The 22,747-nt window shown below is 44.8% G+C and overlaps 1 protein-coding gene across 1 annotated transcript; it reads left to right on the top strand.

Annotated features, from left to right (window-relative positions):
- Window positions 1–4,613: 4,613 nt before the first annotated feature.
- LOC121855748 (proline-rich extensin-like protein EPR1) lies at window positions 4,614–20,399 on the top strand. The gene is made up of 2 exons (XM_042350856.1): window positions 4,614–4,641; window positions 18,490–20,399. The coding sequence occupies exons 1-2, from the start codon at window positions 4,614–4,616 to the stop codon at window positions 20,397–20,399; spliced, it is 1,938 nt and encodes a 645-aa protein (XP_042206790.1).
- The last annotated feature ends 2,348 nt before the right edge of the window (window positions 20,400–22,747 follow it).

Raw genomic sequence — 22,747 nt, forward strand, 5'->3', positions numbered from 1 at the left:
GTTCCCTACGACGCAAAGCTTCATTGCGGAGGCCACGGAAATGACTCTGCAAGGCGTTTAAAACCTCTGTCACTGACCTGGGGGAGTCAGGGGGGATGGCTAGCGTGTGCTCTAGGAGGCGTTGAACATCGAGGGAAATGCACGATCTTAATTGGATGAGTTGTTTATGAGGGGGCATTCGGTAGAGGTCAGACATGACAGCAAAGTCTTCGAAACGACGTCGCCATTGACGGTATACTTGATATGTTGCATCAGGTTGAAGAGGTGGGGGACTGGGAACTGAAGACTTGCTGTGCAGGGGTGTACTCGAGACGGCAGGCGGTGGAGGAGGCACGGAGAGGTCGACGAGAGTTGAGACTGGAACGGGTGGTTGAGAAGACACTGAGGCATACCTAGGGGAGATAGGTGACGTGTGAGGAGGCGTTGTCTGAAGGATAGATGAAGAGGCTGAAGCTGGCGAGTTGGTTGTGGCAGCTGGTGAAGTCGTCCTCGTTGCCAGCAATTCCAATAGGTCCAGGAATTTGCGGTTATCAGCTTGGTGTTGTTGTTGAAGTTGAAGGCGGTAAGCTGATTCCTCTGACTGTCTTGACAATTCCTCTTGACGTCGTTTTTCCTCCTCTAATTGACGTCTTTGGGCTTCCTTCTCTTGAGAAACTTGTAGGAAGTGGATTAACTGGACGTATATCCTGGCTCCCATCCTTTGAATTTGGCGCGCCCGGCGTGTGAGGCGTGAGGGGGGGTGGGAGGGTCTGTGAGGCGTCGTCTTCCTCATAATCCTCATATAAATTTCCCAGCAAATCGTCGTGGTCAGACATCTCGTGCTTGGTATTGTTGCGATGGGAAAGACAAGGAGAATAAGGTGAAGTGCTATATTTTCGCCAATGGATTTGCTTAAGTGCAGGAACTGGCTGGCAAGTAAAAGAGTACTGACTGTAATATTTGTGAAGTGAGAGGAGGCGGCTAGCGGCGGTGTATTCCTCCGCGCGCCCGGGCGAGATGCTGGTGATGTCAGTGGAGGGGACGCGGGCAGTGGCTTGCGAGCCTCCGTGGATGGGGGGTGTATGCCGGAAGTGCTGTCTTGGAAACTGGGCTGAAGGCGTGTCTGCTACCTGTAGGGCCGCAGAAACATAGCAAAGAGACATGAAAGGCACTGCACTTCACTTAGGGCACTTCACAAGGTCACAAAGCACTTTAAATCCAGGGGCACTGTGGAGTATATCTTCTGGGCGGGAAACAGACGAGGCCGGAAACAGACGGGGCCGGCTCTTGAGGCTTGTAAACTGTCGTGTTGGAGCTACTCAAACTGCGCCATGTGGTGTGGTGGATGTAATCCTAGACAAGGTTCTTGAAACTCCAGGGCACGAGCAGTAGGTATATTCAATAAGTGGTACAAGGCTGGGCGTGATAGCCAACCGATACAGGAGCGATTACTAGGGACCCCGGACCGTAGGTAGGCCGAGGCCGATCTGAGGGAAATTAGCTAGCCAGGCAAGGGGAGTTGCTAGACATTCCTAGGACACTAAATGAGGTCTCCTAATTACTCGACTAGCGCGGTACAGACATAGTACATCGGGACATAGTAAATGAACATAGGCATTAGACATAAGCATGGACATCAGACATGCTATAATAATATGTAGTAATACAGACATGCGAATAAATGGTACAACGAATGGTAACAAGAGTCCTGGTGTCAGGCGCGTTCACACATCTTGGTATGTACATATCTATACAACATCCTTAATAACTCATATCATTGTATCATAGTTGGATGATCGTCATACTCATTTCCGAGTGACAGCATAGTAGTAGTGTGTGTGTGTGTGTGTGTGTAATAATAATAATAATAATAATAATAATAATAATAAACGGTTTATTAATAGAGTTGCAGCCGGTGGCTGAAAATATACAGACTTACATTTGATTTGGACATAATGATATAATATGCATTGAATACATTTACAGGGCTGTACAGTACATAAATCAGGAGTTGTTTATTATTTTAACAATAGATGGGATGGTGCTGTTCTTATATCTATCGGTGTGTGTGTGTGTGTGTGTGTGTGTGTGTGTGTGTGTGTGTGTGTGTGTGTGTGTGTGTGTGTGTGTGTGTGTGTGTGTGTGTGTGTGCAGTGTTACAAATAACTGCTTCTATTTTCGTCTTAATCTTGTCTTCAGTAAAAGTTCCTATCTTAACAAGAGCCTGTGAATCACTGTTCAGATCAAGACCTAACATAAACTTGCAACAAAGTCCAGAATTACATAGCCTTTAAACCTTCAGTAAGGATCACCGAGTATTGATGTGTCTTAGATAGTCATATGACAAACGTTTGTGGTGTAGGTGAGAGTTTTAAGATGTTTGTGTAAAGGTTAGAGAGAAAAAATCTAGCGACCATTGGTATAAGCTGGGCGCTGATACTTAAATATTCGTGTTTTTTTTCTCTTAGCTGTAGATGGGAGAACACAGATCGTCTTAGTATAGTCTCTGCGCAATATCGTCGTCATTTTGGCCGCCATCGTTTGTGCCGTAGCTACAGAGAGTAAGTTAGATACGTTCTTACATCACCTGTCACGGGAAAAAATTTAAGGTACGGGCCTTTGAGAATTGAGTCGGTGTATTTTAATATAGTTTGGTGAAGCAAGGTTTTCTGGCACCGACAGTGTCGCGAGGTCAAGTATTGGGGTCAAAGTGGGTCATTCACGCCCTCATAAACCCCCAGACACGGGCCAGAGACCAATTTAACTCACACGTCAGAGAGAAAAAAGAAAATCCTTGAAGCTTCTCTTCAGTGGATTGCTTTTCATTTTGGAAAGAAATTGGAAAAGTTAACTTCGGGGATTTCCTCGAGTCTGAGTTGGAATTCTTAATCTAGTGCCACTTGGATTACACAGGTTTTTCCTCTAGGTTTTCTCATTTTTCCCTCGTAAGAACTTTGGGTATTCTTGTAGGTCACTGACGGCTGACGGCTGACGCTCGTGTGTTATTTACGTCACTCGATACTATACGTGTCAGCGATGATTCACTCGGCCTTGTAACACCAGCCGTCACCACTTGTTCTCCACCACACGTTCCCCATCACATGTTCTCCATCACATGTTCTCCATCACATGTTCCCCATCACATGTTCTCCATCACATGTTCCCCATCACATGTTCTCCATCACATGTTCCCCATCACATGTTCTCCATCACATGTTCTCCATCACATGTTCTCCATCACATGTTCTCCATCACATGTTCTCCTGGCACATTTTCTCCAGCACTGAACACCAACTAACCACTAATCTGGCAACACTGAACACACCAGTGAACTTTAGAACCTGATATAATAATTCACTGTCCAAAGTTGCTCTAGATTTTGGCAACGCTTTTATGTGCCTCGGAGCCCCTCATGTATGTATGTATAACTGTATCTCATGTATGTATGTATACTCTACCTCAAGTATGTATGTATGTATATCTTCATTAATCTTAAAAAAAATTGTATTTACTTATTTAACAGTACTTCCACAGGTCCAACTTTCTTTAAAAAAAAAATTTACGTCTCCCATAATTAATTAACTACCAGTGTGATTTTATTTAACACTGAGGCAAAGATCATAACAAAGTAATACGGAATAGATCAATAGACACACAGACAGAAAGAGACAGGGATAGACGATGGGAGACAGACAGACAGACAGACAGGGAGAGATAGACACTTGACCGGAGAGACAGACATAGACAGATAAGGGGAGACAGACACAGAGACAAACAGAGAAAGAGAGACACAGAGATAGACAGGAGGAGATAGATAATGACACAGGGGATGACACACATAGACAGGGGAAGACAGACACAGACACAGGAGACAGACAAAGAGACAGTCTAATGCTAAATAAAAAATAAAAAAATACATATTATTGGAGTGATTCCTAAAGCTTTATAATATTCTAACGTGTTTCTATTTTCCATTTATTTTTTTTTATGTGAAGTATTATTATAATTATCACTGTTAGCATTTATCATTTCGTGTTTAGAAGCAAGAGGTCAATCGTAAATATACACACTCCATCAGGTAATGTGTGTGTCTGTGTGTCTGTGTCTGTGTAGGTCTGAAATGTTTTTGTTTTCGATTTTTATTCTCTTACTTGAAGTTGACCTGAACACACACAAGCCCCTGCATCACCTCACCCTCCCTCCTCTGGTCTTTCTTCCCCCCTTCACCCTCCCTCACCCTCCTTCACCCTCCCTCACCCTCCTTCACCCTCCCTCACCCCTCCATGGCATACACGCGCGGTCAGAATCACACCATCCACTTGCATAACTAGAGTGTTCAGAGTCCTGCTGTCATGACAATTATCTTACTCCCCTTACCCTTCCCCTCAACCTCCCCCCTGTCACTAGCCTTTATTCATTCTTTCATCACTCAACCTCGAAACGAAACAGAATTTATAAATATGAAAAGTTGTTTGGCATTTCCTAATATAAGGTTTGTCAATAATCAGGCATTAAAACTGTTGTGTAATACATCATTTCATCACTTTATCACCGTTATGAAATGTCTCTTATATTCATGATTTTATTTCAGCTTTTATTCACAGGAACAAGTGTAGTGAAGATGAAGTGTTAACATGACTACAGGAGAACCTCAAGATGATGGTAAGTACAGCCTCTTTTCTCATTTATCTCTTTTTTCCGTGTAGAGACATAGAGAGATATTGATAAGTATCCCTATTTAGGGTAACATACAGTATATATTAAGTGGAGTTCCATTTTTCGTATTAGTTAAGTCATTTATTTGTTGACATTTAGCTTAGAATAAGTAAATATTATCAAAAGAACATTGAAAAACTCACAAGAGACTTTGTAACATATAATTAAGTCGAGATGATAATACAAATACCATGTGCTGGTCAGGCTCCGGAAGAGTTGTCCGGGGGTCTAGCGAGGCCCTGGTCGGAGCTTGACCAGCACGAAAAAAAAAAAATTGTTTACTATACGTGATTTTGGCAACCTGTGGTGTAATGGTCAGCGTGCTCGCCTCGCAAACGCATATACCCGAGTTCGATTCCTGGGCAGTGTAAAACTATGGACAATCTTTCCTTTTCTTTTTTCTTTTTTTTAATGCCATTTGCCTCTGTCTATCCAGCAGTAATTGGGAGCCTGAATGTTAATCGAGTTGCAGATCGAGTTCTGGGGTGATGGTTAACCAGTGCAGCTGACGAGTTGTCCGGTCTTCTCGGACTATTCCTTGACACTGAGTCGTGCAACTCGTTGACTTAGGGTGTGGTTGTTGTGTTGGCGACAGCTTCTACACCTTAAACAAATTCACGCCTAGGTGGCCCTAGGGCCAGCCATCCTCGTACACGAGGGTCAACCATTATTTTTACGTCATTAAATATGTTATAAGTATATAGTGCAGTAAGTGTATAATGTAAAAGACAAAGAACATCGAAATATATATATTTAGCTTCAGGGTTTATTAAGTTATTTATTTCTTGCACTTATTACTGGTATTTGTTTTCCTCTCATCTGTATAGTTTAAGTCTTTACTGTTGTTTTGAGTAACTTTAGAATTAATTGTTTTTCTCCGAAACTTATGTTGACATTTACATTTTTTAGAATATTTCATAATATCATATCACCCAGGATGATTATCCAATATTTTATACGAAAAAATATTTAATAACACTTCTATTAAACAATTTATTAATATCTAATATGATGAATTACATGATCGCGGATGGCCAGGTAGAAGCTTCAAATAATACATAGACGTTATCAATATTAGGCAGTTATCCCTATTTAGTTTAATGGCCAGGATTATATAGTCTATGATTAAGCTTTTACAAATCATCAGTCGTTTTAGTCAAACAGAGAAAACTTTTTGGTTTCATTATTAAAACTTAATTAAGATTATTTCAATTCGTATATGACAAAATTTAGTCTCAGTTAAAGCATCATTTACTGTCATATGATGGCTAAATTATCCTTTAATTAGGTTAGGTTAGGTTAGGTTAGGTTAGGTTAGGTTAGGTTACATTTTGTATAAAGTTATTCATTTACATGTACTGTATATTTATGATATGCAGGATTGTTTATGGCCAGTCAAAAGTTTCCCAAAAAAGAGAAATACATAAAAGTTATCACTAATCGCCAATATAATGTTAGAAAAAAGAAAAAAAAATGATGAGAATTGAGAGATGAATGATAACAAACGGATAGACAGACAGACAGACAAACAGACAGACAGAGATATGGGGGAAATGAAGTTAATAATCGTATAGTATTTGCTAATTTGTAAGTCTCATGCACGTGGCACAGACAGGGGGAGACGGACACAGACACCAAACAGGAAGAGACAGACAAGAGGAGGGGAGGGCAGGCACAAAGACAGGCAGGAGACAGATACAGAGACAGGAACATATAAACATAGCCAGCTGAGAAGAGACAGACAGGACACAGACAGGAGGAAACAGAAAACTAAATATACACATTCTCGTATCTGTACGATAATCCCGTGGACGTGGTATGATTCTGTGTACAGTAATTCTGGAGTTGCGTTACAAGCCTTCACTACAGGGACACAGACACACAGACGGACAAAGGGAGGAATATTATGCATTTCCAGGGGCTTTCTCCAATCCTGATCCTCATGAGCGTGGTGTTGCAGCATTAGGTCTTCGTCAGGAGAGACAGGAGGACCGTCCAGGGTGTCATTCAGAGGGGGAGAGTTTGTAAAGCTCTTAATGGATTATATTCCCGTTATGAAACTAATTAAGTAAATAGAAGTGTTGTTAAGCAATCTAAAATAATTTCAGGATAAATCGCGCTCTTTGTAAAAAATAGTTAAGCGGTTTATTTATTTGTTTTTGTCAAACAGTTTAACAAGATCAATAGATTTATTCACAAAAAAATAAATATGTTCAGTGGAATAATATAATGTTTAATAATTCATTCTAATAATGTTATGAACGTGATTTATAATCCCTATGTTAATTTTAGCTCATAAATATTATATGTTGATGTAATCGAGATGGTGGTGAAACTAACTGGGCGCCACTGAGAGGATCAAGCGAAAAAAATTTATGAAAAGATTTAATAATTTCAGAGGAAAGATCCAACAGGAACGGAAAAAAAAATAAAGGTAAAACTATCTGGCGTTAAACCTCCTTGAAGAGCTAAACCAAAAGGGGATATTATATATATATATAAAACCAATTCTATAATTTAAACTTAAAAACGGGTTGGCTGCCTGAGGTTCTCCACTTAATTAGTCAAAAAACTGACCGTTGACGGAGACTTCTACCATATTGACTATAAGAAATTCCCAAAGAAAATCAGGTTCGTGTTTCCATCTCCAGGCAAAAAAAAAAACTCACAAAAAAAACTTCACCATTTTTGTGCCTCTCAAGATACCCGGGAGACGAGTATTTTTGGGGTTATGATTATGAGAGTAAGAGTGGAGTAGCGAGTAGTTGCGAGTTTCTTGCTGGAGTTGGGAGTAAAAATAAAGCAAGAGGCTTATTTGGTACACACTAGCTAATTCCTTCCACCTCAAAACACACACACACACATACACACACACACACACACACACACATACATTTTTATAGAAGATACCGCCTCTGGGATTTATTGTGTGTGTGTGTGTGTATGTGTGTGTACCCAACTGGCCTCACAGTAATCCGGGGTACACACACACACACACACACACACACACACACACACACACACACACACACGCTCGCGGCATCCTGTTGTTATGTTCGTTACCGCCCATTGACAACCTCCCACCATTGTCAAGGCTTCGTTAGCTCTACCAACACACAAATTAACCACTTCTGATCTAGCTAAGAGCAAAGGACGTCGCGGGTCTAGTCTGTGTTGTCGGGAAACGTGTACTTGTGTTACCTGTGTTGTCGGGAAACGTGTCCTTGTGTTACCTGTGTTGTCGGGAAACGTGTACTTGTGTTACCTGTGTTGTCGGGAAACGTGTACTTGTGTTACCTGTGTTGTCGGGAAACGATGTACTTGTGTTACCTGTGTGTTGTCGGGAAACTTACTTGTGTTACCTGTGTTGTCGGGAAACGTGTACTTGTGTTACCCGTGTTGTTGGGAAACGTGTACTTGTGTTACCCGTGTTGTTGGGAAACGTGTACTTGTGTTACCTGTGTTGTCGGGAAACGTGTACTTGTGTTACCTGTGTTGTCGGGAAACGTGTACTTGTGTTACCTGTGTTGTCGGGAAACGTGTACTTGTGTTACCTGTGTTGTCGGGAAACGTGTACTTGTGTTACCCGTGTTGTCGGGAAACGTGTACTTGTGTTACCCGTGTTGTCGGGAAACGTGTACTTGTGTTACCTGTGTTGTCGGGAAACGTGTACTTGTGTTACCTGTGTTGTCGGGAAACGTGTACTTGTGTTCCCCGTGTTGTTGGGAAACGTATACTTGTACACACACACACACAGACACACACAAATGAGACAATGACAAAAAAAAACACCTCTAACCCAACAGCAGTAAGAACCTAATTGCTATAAATAGTGTGTGTGTGTGTGTGTGTGTGTGTGTGACTTTTCTCTCGTTAAAAGTGTAAAGTGTAGCTGTGGCAATTTTATCTCGTTGACGTTTAAATCCTGGTACAATATTCCGCTCATTTGACAGTGAACCTCTTAAATATCACATAATGTTAAAAGTCGAGCGATAGTGGCGAGAGGTATGAGGCCGTGTTTCGTGGAACCAGCTGGCGGCGGGTCTTACCTGCCTCATGTTTCCGGGTTGTTAGTTTACGTAAAAAAAAAGGTAATTATTGATTATTGCTGAATTATCTTCCCCGGTATATAAGATGCCCGGAGGTCGTGATTCTTGTGAAATACGACCACCCTCAGTAGCTCGACCCCGTTAAAGAGTCTAATTAGGTTTCAGGTAGTAAAGACGCACCTAGGCTGTGTTGTGGCGAGTGTTTGTGATACTACCTGGAGAGGGAAGGTAAGAGATGATATCATATGCAAATGGTACTGAGAATTACTAGTATGTGTAAAATTAAATGATAAACGACAAAAAGAGAGAGAGATTGAGGTGGAAGGAAAGAGAGGCATGAAAGTGTTAAACAACGTCTCAAACAATCCAACGTCTCAGATGACATGAACGCGGCGTGTCGGGGATGGCGGTGACTCTTGCTGCCGAGTAATAAAGCTGTGAGGCTCCGTTTTACGTTTATTATGAGGTCGCCTCCACCATTTCAGCAGTTACCATTTTTACCTCTGTAGCAGCGAACGTGTGCACTAGAGCTGTGTTATATTATTCAGGTGTCACTCGGGAGAGGAGAGAGGGTGGACGTCACAGGTAGAAGTCGTTGTTATAATGTTATTACTGCACTTCAACAACTAAAGTCTTTACTCTATTACATTAACAATAAAACTGAGAGATAAAACACTGTGTGCGTGTATGATGAGGAAGAAGAAATACTGGCGGGTTACAACATGTGGACATCTGTCATACTCTTGTGTGATGCATATATATATATATATATATATATATATATATATATATATATATATATATATATATATATATATATATATATATATATATATATATATATATATATATATATATATATATATATATATATATATATATATATATATATTTTTTTTTTTTTTTTTTTTTTTATATCGCAGAAATACGAATATATTTCACTTTTCCTCTATTACAATATACAAAACTTGAGCAAGAGTTCCCTGCGGGATTACCGAGCCTCGAGCCACGTTGCAAAATTAATTAATATTTGAAGTGCCTGAGGAAAGTTGGTGATAAAACTGCTGAAATGTTACTCATGGCCAGAGTCAGTTGAGTCGATGACACGGTTGATAATATGTGTTACTACTGATAACTTGTGTTACTACTGATAACTTGTGTTACTACTGATAACTTGTGTTACTACTGACAACATGTGTTACTGTAGATAATATGTCTCTTATCCTCGGTGGGAACAACGTTGTGCGTCACTATCAAAGGAACCTGTTGTTGTTTTGACGTGAAGTATTGAAGATTATGGAAGAGTAAAAATAGAATTGGCGATTGAAAGATTCAGGAGAATTTTATAGTTCCAGGAATTGAGTTGCTGATGAAGAACGTCATAGGCCTATACTCACAGTATATTTAGCACACCACCTTGGTAGTGTGTTAGATCACTACTATTGGCAGGTGTATATTGTAAGATTTTTAATCCCGTGTACGCTCTTGTTATTTTTGCTTCGTCTTTTTTTATTTTAAGTGTCATTCTCTTGACGGCTCTGAATAAACTGCATGTTCTAGTTCACTACTATTACAATAACATAGTGATGTTTTATAGCTGTCAGTTACACAAACATTAAATGAACAGCAGACATCATGTAAGTAGACACAGTTACAGGTGAGTGTTAATATGTAAATTGCATTTAGTTAATATAAAGGCAGTTTAAATTGCAGAGTAAATTGATGCTTCCCCGCCCCCAAAAATAAAAATATGGGTAAAATTTACTTGACTCCCGAAATCATATTCACTCGACAAACAACTTAATACTGTAACCAAATTACTGTAACATAATTCTTGTATTCCCGTATGATACTTGATTTAATTGTTTAGTACAATAGTTCATAATAGACTTTAGGTTTTGTTATTATAATTGACTTTTGTTTACATAATTGATTTCACTTCCTCCATATTAATTCAGGCAGATTTATCAGGGTCGACAGGTTAATATTTCCAGCTGTGTGTAGCTCCATAAATATTAGATTTGTTTATGTACAATACTAAATGGTGCAAAAAAAATAAACCTAGTGTCTGAATCTATGACAAATGGACTGGTATATCCCCGCGGACGGGCTCTATTTTTATAAAGTTTTTAATATAGAGAATGTTGGCGCGTTTTACCTGCCGTGTTCCTGGACTGTGCTGGGTTGAATTTCACTCAGTCTGTGGAAGTGTGTGTGTGTGTGTGTGTGTGTGTGTGTGTGTGTGTGTGTGTGTGTGTTCGCACACAGGGTGGTGAAATGCGTCTAGTGTGGCAGCCGCTGGTTCGCCCTCGTGGCGAACAGGGAAGCAACGTGCATAAGTCTTCCCCTGCCAGTACACACCCTCGTCACCATCAAGACTCCTGCTGTGCCTCCTCGTGGCAACACACGGTAACTGGGTGACTCTTGGGTCCAGGCTAGACCAGCAGGGGATCTCAGAGTAGCAGTGGGCCCCAGCAGGACGGCACATAGTCCCACTGGCATGTGGACACGTTCTGGCGCCTATCAGCCATTGCACCGCTGCCTTACGGATTAACCTTGGTAGGTATAAGGCTACGGGAGTAAACCCCGAACGAAAAATCTGCGGTGGAGCCCCACATCAGGAAGACATGCTTACAGAGCTCCAAGACCCCAACGGTGGTATAGGCGGAAGAGGTGGCCACCGTGGAAACCCAACGACTACACCGGCGGACGAAGGCAATGCCTGATGGACAGGCTACTGAGGCGAAACCCAACAAACTGGGCTAATCGGCAGTCCATTGCAACTCTCCCTCTCCCAAGTCGTTGCAACATTTGCATCACTGGATCAGAAAAAGGGCGAGCCAAGATGTGTGGTTGCAGCCTGCTCTCCCGCCTCACCACATAAATCAACTCGCACGCAGCCATCATCCAGTTCAGCATACCTCTCATCATCATCAAACCCCTATACCCCCAAAAGTCTTATGGCGACGGACGACTGGCGACGGGGACAGGCAGAAATGACTGCCGGGAGTCTCTAGTCACAACTCTGCACATGGGCGGCACAGATAAGATGGTCGTTTATGCACTGGGATCTAGGCAGCAGTGCAATCCGGTCCTGTCTGTGCGACTGAGCAGCCCTTTCGAGGAGCCACTCTGCTCACCCTACATGGGGGAAGGCTAGAAAAGGTGCCTTAAACATAGCCTGCCTAAAAACCCAACCTGACTGGTCCGGAGCTAATGTGGAAGATTAACGCGCAGACTGGGCAACCGCACCCAGTAAGGTCATCCTTAAGCTGTCGAAAACACAGTCAAAATCACAGATCCAACCAAGAACAAATCATACAACCTCCTGTGCCACAAATGAGCGTCTTGAAAAAAAGAACTGCCCTTGTGGCAAAAGGGCTGGTTAGGTATAACATCGACAAAGCAGTCATCAGTGAGTCCCGGCTCCCAGATGAGGGCCAGCTCACAGAATGGGGGTCTGACTACACCTTCTTCTGGAAGGGTAAGCCTGCTGCGGAGAGAAACCGCATTTATGGAGTTAACTTTACCATCCACCAACGCATCCTACACAGGCTAACTGAAATGCCTACTGGGATCAACGAGCGCCTCATGACGCTTCGATTCCCACTGAATCACTCACGTCATGCCTTTTTCATCAGTGCAGACGCTCCAACACTGTATGCAGAGGATGACATCAAGGAGGCCTTTTACGTCGACCTGGACAGAGTGCTAACCTCTATCCCCAGAGATGACAAGGTTGCACTCCTTGGCGACTTCAATGCCAGAGTGGGCAGAGATGCTAGCATTTGGCAGGGAACCATAGGGAGAAATGGACTTGGCAAGTGTAATGCCAACGGCCAAGTGTGCTGCACACAACCAATACCTTGTTTCGGCAGGCCAACGAGTTCAAGGGTTCGTGGCAACACCCACTATCCAAACACTGGCAACCCATTGACTACATCATTGTCAGCGAAAAAGATCGCTGAGATGTCCTCATCACCCGTGCCATGCGTGGCTCAGACCACTGTGACACTGACCATCGACTTGTCAGAGCCAAGCTCTCACTTCACGTCGCCCCCAAACGGCGAAGGCAACAAGCCTCCAGAAGAAGTTTTAATACTAAGCGTCTAGAGGACCCAGCAGTAGCACATGCTTTCAGAGAGCAGTTCGAACATGGGCTTATAAACAACCCAACAGCAAACAACACGAATCCCAGTGCCGAATGGGATTATCTCAACACTGTTATGACAAAAACCTGCGGAGAAACCCTCGGCCAGATCAAAAGAATACACCAGGATTGGTTTGATGAAAATGACCCGGCAATCAAAGTACTCATCAATGATAAACGTGCTGCTTTTACTGACTGGCAGAACAACCCTCAGTCTCGGACCAAAGCTGATACCTTCCGCAAGACGAAAGAGGCAATCCAGTGGGAACTTTGCATTCTAAAGAATGACTGACTTAAAATAAAGCATATGAAATACAAAAACATGCAGATCAGTACAAGATGCACGAATTTTTCAATTCCATTTTATGGGCCAACCACTCATGGCGTAGCCACTTCCGCTCATCTGACGATAACTGCATAATTAAAGACGATGAAGGCCTCCTTCAGCGCTGGAAAAAGCACTACCATTCATTGATCAACCGAAACACCGATATGGATGTCCTGACTACCTAACAGGTCCCTCAGCATCCAGAGCTGACCACCTCAGCTATCCTCCATCCCTGGATGAAGTAGTTACAGCCATCAAGCAGATGAAAAATAACAAAGCCTCAGGGTCTGATGGAATCCCAGCCGAGGTGTATAAAGCAGGAGGGCCTCTTCTTACCAGCCATCTCCACTCTATCTTAGAGAATATATGGGAAAAGGAGGAAATCCCCCAAGTTCTTACAGACGCTTCCATTATCAATATCTATAAGAACAAGGGAGACCGGTCAGATTGTGGCAACTACCGTGGGATCTAGCTGCTGCTCCGTAGATTATCGCCCGAGTCCTCCTAAACAGACTCCTTCCTAAGGCGATAAACTTCCTCCCAGAATCTCTCTGCGGATTTAGACCATCACGTGGCACCACTGACATGATCTTTGCTGCCCGCCAGATACAGGAAAAGTGCATAGAACAGCGTTCTGACCTGTACATGGCTTTCATCGACCTAACCAAGGCCTTCGACTCGGTCAACAGGGAAGCCCTCTGGTGGACGCTCAGCCGTTTTGGCTGCCCAGCAAAATTCACCGCCATTATAAGGCAGCTCCACGATGGCATGAACGGCAGTGTCCTGCACAACGCCATCCAGTCTGAGTTCTTTCCCATCCAAACAGGGGTTAAACAAGGGTGTGTACTGGCACCAACTCTCTTTTCCATTTTCTTGGCTGCCGTTCTTACTCGTGCCAGTGCCAATTTAGCCGGCGGGGTGGACATCGAGTACTGGGTGAAGGGCGGTCTTTTCAACATAAGACGAGTCCACGCAAGAACAAAGGTGTGGGCAGCTTCCATTACTGAACTTCAGTATGCAGACGACCTCACCCTTGTTGCTCTCACTGAACACGACCTACAGGAGATCGTAAACACCTACGCAGATGCGTATGCGCACTTTGGCCTTGAGGCGAATGTACATAAGACTCAGATTCTCTTTCAACCTGCCCCAGGTTCAGACACACCTCCACCATCCATCCAGCTTAACGATACTACCCTCTCGAATATTACCCACTTTCGGTATCTCGGCTCCCACCTGTCCACTACCGCAGACATCGATGAAGAGATTCAGCACCGGATCAGATGTGCATCTCAAGCCTTTAGCGGACTCCGAAACCGTGTCTTCAGCTGTAGGGAGCTGAAATTATCTACAAAGCTGCATCTATTACGAGCATTGGTCCTCCCCACCCTGCTATATGGCAGTGAGGCGTGGGGTCACATACAGCAAGCACCTCAAGGCACTTGAAAACTTTCACCAACTTAGTCTACGCTCCATCCTCCGAGTTTGCTGGGAAGACAAGGGGACAAATGCCCGTATTCTTCCTGACACCAACTGTAGGAGCATCGAGGCTACCATTATCCATGAACAGCTACGCTGGACTGGCCATGTCAACCGCATGGACGACAGTAGACTGACAAAGCAGCTACTTTACAGTCACCTAACGAATAGTAAACGTAACGCCGGCGGGCGACTGAAAAGGTATAAGGATAGTCTTAAGACAAACCTGAAAAAGTGCCAAATCGACTCCCTCACTTGGGAGTCGATTACTCCACATCGTAACGCTTGGAGGAGCACCACGCGTGAAAGTGTCAATACTTTCAAGTTAGCCCGACTGCAAACCGAGGCAGACAAGCGCCAACGCCGGAAAGACGTTGCCACCTCCCCCCCCCCCTCCGCACTAGATGCAGCCCTCCACATGTGCAACGAATGTGGACGATCCTTCGGGTCCCGTATCGGCCTCTTTAGTCACCTCAAAACCCACCAACCTCGGTGACATCCCTTATAACTCATATCATTGTATCATACCTGGATGATCGTCATACTCGACAGCAAATTAGTAGTAGTAGTGTGTGTGGGTGTGGGAATGTTGTGTGTGTGGGGGGGGAGTGGCGTGGGTGTATGGCGCGTTTATGTGGTGTGGATATGTTGCGTGGATGTGTGGTGTAGATGTGTGGCCACAACAATAACAACACCTTGGTTCATCAACAACAACTAGGTAGATCAAGAAAAACAACAACACTTAGAACAACAAAACAAAGACAACTAGATAAATCAACAACAACAGCAACAACATTATATACAGTAGTTTGAACAACATCATTCCGTGGTAGGGGTGTTAAGAGGTCATGCAATATTCCAATGTTGTCTTTCGCTAGTTGTTGATATTGTTGCATTTCTATGTTGCAACGACAAAGGGATTTTAAACGCTGGTCATTTAAATCAAAGTTAAAGTAATTGATTTTTTTTGTTTTTACAGTTTTGTAGTACAATATCTGTTTTTATGAATTTACACAGGGTACAATATCTAAAATACTGAAGTGTTTTAGATACGTCTGTGAGTACGATAAATGTTTTAATATACGTCTCTTGATTACGTTAACTAAGTGTTTTGATACGTTTCTGAGTACGATAACTTAGTGTTTTGATACGTTTCTGAGTACGATAACTAAGTGTTTTGATACGTTTCTGAGTACGATATCTAGGTGTTTTGATACGTTTCTGAGTACGATAACTTAGTGTTTTGGTACGTTTCTGAGTACGATAACTAAGTGTTTTGATACGTTTCTGAGTACGATATCTCGGTGTTTTGATACGTTTCTGAGTACGATATCTAGGTGTTTTGATACGTTTCTGAGTACGATAACTAAGTGTTTTGATACGTTTCTGAGTACGATATCTAGGTGTTTTGATACGTTTCTGAGTACGATAACTAAGTGTTTTGATACGTTTCTGAGTACGATATCTCGGTGTTTTGATACGTTTCTGAGTACAATCACTTCATCTTTGATTAAGATGGCTGTCGCACTCACTGGTCTAATAATAATAATAATAATAATAATAATAATAATAATAATAATAATAATAATAATAATAATAATAATAATAATAATAATAATAATAATAATAATAATCGTTAAAACTTTGCTTAAATAAATGACGCCGAATGAAGATAATTATTGAACTGTGGAAAAAAAATCAACCAAATGAAAGAAAAAAACGAGAAAAAAGTGATATGGGAATGTAAAGGATTTGCTAACGTATATAAATAAAGGAAAGAAAAAAAAAAGGTGATTTTTCGTGATTTTTCAGCTTTAACTCTTTGATGTTTTTTCTTCCTTCAACATTTTTTTTTCGTATTTCTAAATAATCTGTTTGTTTTTTCCTTTTCATTATTTTTCCTCTATTGTTTCCTTTATTTATTTTCTGTTTTATTAAAGTTTCCTCTTCCTTGTTACTTTACTTCTCTCTTCTTCTTCATCTTTTCCTCCTTTCCCTTTCCTTTCCTACTTTTCCTTTACATTATGGAAAACTCGGAAGAACGTTTTAACCCCAGGTGTTAAATTAATCCCAGGTGTCATATAAACCGTGTTAACATTAATCCCAGGTGTCATATAAACCGTGTTAACATTAATCCCAGGTGTCATATAAGCCGTGTTAACATTAATCCCAGGTGTCATATAAACCGTGTTAACATTAATCCCAGGTGTCATATAAGCCGTGTTAACATTAATCCCAGGTGTCATATAAGCCGTGTTAACTTTAATCCCAGGTGTCATATAAGCCGTGTTAACATTAATCCCAGGTGTCATATAAGCCGTGTTAACATTAATCCCAGGTGTCATATAAACCGTGTTAACATTAATCCCAGGTGTCATATAAGCCGTGTTAACATTAATCCCAGGTGTCATATAAACCGTGTTAACATTAATCCTAGCTGTCATATAAGCCGTGTTAACATTAATCCCAGGTGTCATATAAGCCGTGTTAACATTACTCCTCGCTGTCATATAAGCCGTGTTAACATTAATCCATAAAATTCGTAAACACACTTATGTTAAATATTACCATCGTACTCGAGTGTTAAGAGAGAGCTTGTAGATCTAGTACAGTCTCGGTGTAATAACGACGCCATTTTATATTTCTTCGTCGTGTTACTTGAGCCATAGAGGTAAAGTTTTCCAGTGTACGACTGTTAGAGAATTCATCGTTGTGTCGTAACTTAAGTGAGGGGGTTTTAAAATCAACTTACGAACCTTTTGAGATTCCCAAAGGAATTTCAAAAATATACACACACATTATTACACACACACACACACACACACACACACACACACACACACACACACACACACACACACACACACACACACATACACACACGTTCATACGTCTTGGAAGAGAAAATTTTGCCCCCGAGCCGAGTGGGGTGTGGTGATCCGGGGATTCTTCACGTCAACTGGTGAAGCTCTGGAGATTCTTGCTGCCATCTCTGAGTGCTGGAGAGAGACGGAGAGAAAGAGAGGATAAAGAAAAACTGGGGGAGGGTACAGAGGGAATGTGAGAATTGATTGAGAGATTGGGGGATAGGGTGAGCATAGCGAGGTGTAGAGAGGGGGGGAAACGGTGAGCAGGAAGGAGGTGGTAGAGGGACACGGGTGGAGTATAGCGAGGGGTGTAGAGGGGGGACACGGTGAGTATAGCGAGGGTGTAGAGAGGGGGATAGAGATAAGAGTAGATAGAAAGAGAGAAGGGAAGAATAGATAAAGAAAGGATATATATAAAGCGAGAGGCCAGAATCTCTCACAAGTCACATGTCAAAGAGCAGAGAATCATGTGACCAATTGAGATGAAATGAAACCAGAGAGAGACAAACAGAGAGAGAGAGAAGGAGAGAGAGAAATTTGGAATGAAAAGAATAAGAATGAAGCACTTTATGAAGAGATTGAGAACCGGGGAAGGATAAACGATAGAAGAGAGAGAAAAGTGGCAAATAAAGGGAAAGACTAGAGTAAGATGAAAACTATATCCACGAAAAAGTGAAAGGAAAAAAAAAATCTGCGATCTCTCTCTCTCTCTCTCTCTCTCTCTCTCAATAGCACTATCGATCGCTACACATGCTCTCTCATGGCGCTGTGAGTGACGCGGACAAGGGGCACGGTCAGGGAGCATAAACCCCCCTCTCGGTGGCACGGACAAGGGTGCACGTGCCAGTCGCTGCCTAACCCAGCCTCCACTCAGCACCTCAAAAGGAGATTGCAGTTATGAGTCTGATGGGAACTTTGAAGGACCCTCGTGTCCCGCCGACCAGACTTCGCCACCATTCCCCGACCAGAACCCTCGTGTGTCCCGCCGACCAGACCCTGTGTCCTCGCCGACCAGACCTTCAGGTCCCGCCGACCAGACCTCGTGTGTCCCGCCGACCAGAACCCTCGTGTGTCCCGCCGACCAGACTCGTGTGTCCTGCCGACCAGACCCGGTGTCCCGCCGACCAGACCCCTGTGTCCTGCCGACCAGACCCTGCGTGTCCCGCCGACCAGACCTTGTGTCCTGCCGACCTGACCTTCATCTGCCGACAGACCGTGTGTCCCCCACCCTGTGTCCCGCCGACCAGAACCTCGTGTGTCCCGCCGACCAGACCTCGTGTGTCCCGCACCTTGCATGTCCGCCACCAGGTGTCCCGCCGACCAGACCTGTGTCCTGCCGACCAGACCCTGCATGTCCCGCCGACCAGACATCCTGTGTGTCCTGCCGACCAGACCCTGCATGTCCCGCCGACCAGACCCTCGTGTGTCCCGCCGACCAGACCTCGTGTGTCCCGCCGACCAGACCCTTGCATGTCCCGCCGACCAGACCCTCGTGTGTCCCGCCGACCAGACCTTGCATGTCCCGCCGACCAGACTGTGTCCGCCGACCAGACCTCGTCCGCCGACCTGACCTTTGTGTCCCGCCGACCAGAACCCGTGTCCCGCGACCAGACCTTCGTGTGTCCTGCCGACCAGACCTTCGTGTGTCCGCCGACCAGACTCCAGTCCCGCCGACCAGACCCTGCATGTCCTGCCGACCAGACCCTCGTGTGTCCTGCCGACCAGACCCTGTGTGTCCTGCCGACCAGACCTCAGTGTCCCGCCGACCAGACCCCTCGTGTCCTGCCGACCAGACCCTCGTGTCCTGCCGACCAGACCTCGTGTTTCCCGCCGACCTGACCTTGCATGTCCCGCCGACCAGAACCCCTGTGTGTCCTGCCACCAGACCTCGTGTGTCCCGCCGACCAGAACTCCGTGTGTCCTGCCGACCAGACCCTCGTGTGTCCCGCCGACCAGACCTCCTGTGTCCCGCCGACCAGAACCCTCGTGTGTCCCGCCGACCAGACCCTCGTGTGTCCCGCCGACCAGACCTTCGTGTGTCCCGCCGACCAGACCCTCGTGTGTCCGCCGACCAGACCCTGCATGTCCCGCCGACCAGACCTCTGCCGACCAGACCCTCGTGTGTCCCGCCGACCAGACCCTCGTGTGTCCCGCCGACCAGACCCTCGTGTCCGCCGACGACCTGTGTGTCCCGCCGACCAGACCTCGTGTGTCCCTGCCGACCAGACCCTTGCATGTCCCGCCGACCAGAACCCTCGTGTGTCCCGCCGACCAGACCTGTGTGTCCGCCGACCAGACCTCTGGTCCCGCCGACCAGACCCTCAGGCCCGCTGACCAGACCCTCGTGTGTCCCGACCAGACCTCATGTTCCGCCGACCAGACTCGTGTTTCCCGCCGACCAGACCTTGCATGTCCCGCCGACCAGACCTCGTGTGTCCTGCCGACCAGACCTCGTGTGGCCACGACCAGACCCGCTGACTGGTCTCCCGCTGACCAGACCCTCGTGTGTCCTGCCGACCAGACTGTCCTTCTACCAGACTCGTGTGTCCCGCCGACCAGCCCTCCAGACCTGCCGACCAGACCTCGTGTGTCCCGCCGACCAGACTGTGTGTCCTGCCGACCAGACCTCGTGTGCTGCCGACCAGACCTCGTGTCCCGCCGACCAGACCCTGTGTGTCCGCCGACCTGACCAGACTCGTGTCCTGCCGACCAGACCCTCGTGTCCCGCCGACCAGACCCTCGTGTGTCCTGGCCGACCAGACCTTATGTCCCGCCGACCAGAACCCTCAGGTGTCCCGCCGACCAGACCCTCGTGTGTCCCGCCGACCTGACCTGTGACCTGCCGACCAGAACCTCTGTGTGTCCTGCCGACCAGACCCCTTGATGTCCTGCCGACCAGACCCTCGTGTGTCCGCCGACTGACCCTCGTGTGTCCTGGCCGACCAGGACCCTCGTGTCCGTCGACCAGACCTGGTGTCCTGCCGACCAGACCTGGTGTGTCCTGCGACCAGACCCTCGCATGTCCCGCCGACCGACCCTCTGTCCCGCCGACCAGACCTCGTGTCCGCCGACCAGACCTCGTGTGTCCCACCACCAGACCTCGTGTGTCCTGCCGACCAGACCTCGTGTCCCGCCGACCAGACCCTGATGTTCCCGCCGACCAGACCCCGTGTGTCCCGCCGACCAGACCCGCTGACCAGACCTCAGTGTCCCGCCGACCAGACCCTCGTGTGTCCCGCCGACCAGACCCTCGTGTGTCCCGCCGACCAGACCCTCGTGTGTCCCGCCGACCAGACCCTCGACACACGTTATATAAACCAACTGGCCGCAGCGTTTATTTTGGCTATGTACTATACTGAGTTTGGCTGAGCTAATTAGTTTGAGGAGTTAGTGAGTTGGGAAGTTATGAGTGACATTAATATTAGTTAAGTGAGTCATGGGTAATAGTTAGCTGAGTCATGAGTATCAGTTAGGTGAGTTATGAGTATTAGGTGAGTCATGAGTATTATATGAGACATAAGTATTAAGTGAGTCATGAGTATTAGGTGGGTCATACGGTATTAGTTAGTATCAGTGAGGAAGGTTGAGAAGGGGAACCCGTGGCATGGTGGTCACTTTACCAGCTTATTTCACCTTATGATTAACCACCTAACTTAACCTAACCTAACCTAACCTAACCCCCCCACATTACATTAGGGCATTAAATCATCGTGTGAAATAAACTGGGGTACCTAATCATCAGGTAATCCGACCTTGTTATCATCCAATCATTCTCGTCTCCATGGGTATGATTGAGGGAACCTGCACATAAATCGATTAGCCGATCCTCTGGGTTTATGGTGAGCCAGCTTAAATATGTTATCCGATTGGTGTGGGATAAACTACATACTGTGTCTTGGGTTGGAAAAAAATTTTATCCGTTGGTATGACTTCGGCCATGAAAGGAGACATCACTGGAAATGAATTATCTCTCTTGTTAACAATGTATCGTCTCTTATCTCTCTTGTCAACAATGTATCGTCTCTTATCTCTCTTGTCAACAATGTATCGTCTCCACTTCTAAATTAAGTCAAGTTTATTTTCTGCCCCTTCCGTATGAGGACCAAATATTAAGTTTCTCCACCACCACTTAACTTAAGAAGCCCTCCCCATTGAAAGTTTTAGAATAACGTAAGAGTTTAAGAGGTTGTAAAGTTTGGGGCGTTGAAAAAAATAAAATAAAAAATATATAAGGAAGAGACTGCGAGCACAACCCGGAATTAAAATTTTTGAACCTTTACCACGGGAAGTTATTTACATTAGCCATACCTGACGAGGAGGAATTACGACTGAGGGTAATACGTTGGCCTCCAGAGAGAGAGAGAGAGAGAGAGAGAGAGAGAGACTAAAGATTAGGTGTTCATCCCTGGCCAAGAGTTCTCCTCCCTGGCTCATCAGATTCTTAATGAGAGCCTTGTGTAGGAAAACCCAATGTTTGATCTAGGTACACGATGACTACTCACCCACCCAAGCTCACTTCACTTGGTTTTTGGCGGATTCTTGTTGGATTTATCTTGTGGATCGAAATATTTTTGTCCCTTGAGCTGTACGTCTCTCGTTTTGTTTGTTTCTTTCTTTGTTTCATTCTTTCTCTATTTATTTATGTATTTATTTATTATTTTACTTTAGGATAATACTGATGCTTCTGCCCATTACGACCATAGGAGTTATATTTTCTTGGATAAAATTTGATTATGGGGATAAAATTACCTATCTACCTGCTTACCTGTATCTTCCTCTCTCTTTCTCCTCTTAGTTTGCTAGAAGTAGGGGTAGGTAGTAGCAGTTGTGGCAGGACTGTGTGGTAGGTGGCAGTTGGCATGGTAGGGTAGGGTATGGGGTAGGGGTAGGGTAGGGTGGCAGGGTAGGTAGGGTAGGGGCGGGAGAGGGTAGGTGGATATGTAGCGTAGGGTAGGGTACAGGGTAGGTAGGGGCAGGGTAGGGTAGGTAGGGCATGGTAGGGTGAGGTAGGGTAGGTAGGATAGTAGAAGTGTAGGTAGGGGTAGGTTGCAGGGTAGTAGGGTAGGGTAGGGCAGGGTAGTGTTGGGAAAAATGAAAGTTAAAAAGATCTTAAAATGGCTTATCCTCGCCATTGTTTACTCTCCAGAAAACCTTAACTTTCTAAATTTCGTTCATGTAA

Source organism: Homarus americanus, unplaced genomic scaffold (assembly GCF_018991925.1).
Source record: "Homarus americanus isolate GMGI-L3 unplaced genomic scaffold, GMGI_Hamer_2.0 scaffold39722, whole genome shotgun sequence".
NCBI classification, from domain to species: Eukaryota; Metazoa; Arthropoda; class Malacostraca; order Decapoda; family Nephropidae; genus Homarus; species Homarus americanus.

What these genes read in the sequence shown, in the direction of transcription:
- LOC121855748 (XM_042350856.1), top strand. Translation starts at nt 4,614, where the DNA reads ATGACTACAGGAGAACCTCAAGATGATG. An exon ending in AGGAGAACCTCAAGATGATG is followed by an intron (nt 4,642 to 18,489) that starts GTAAGTACAGCC and finishes GGAACTTTGAAG; the next exon opens with GACCCTCGTGTCCCGCCGAC.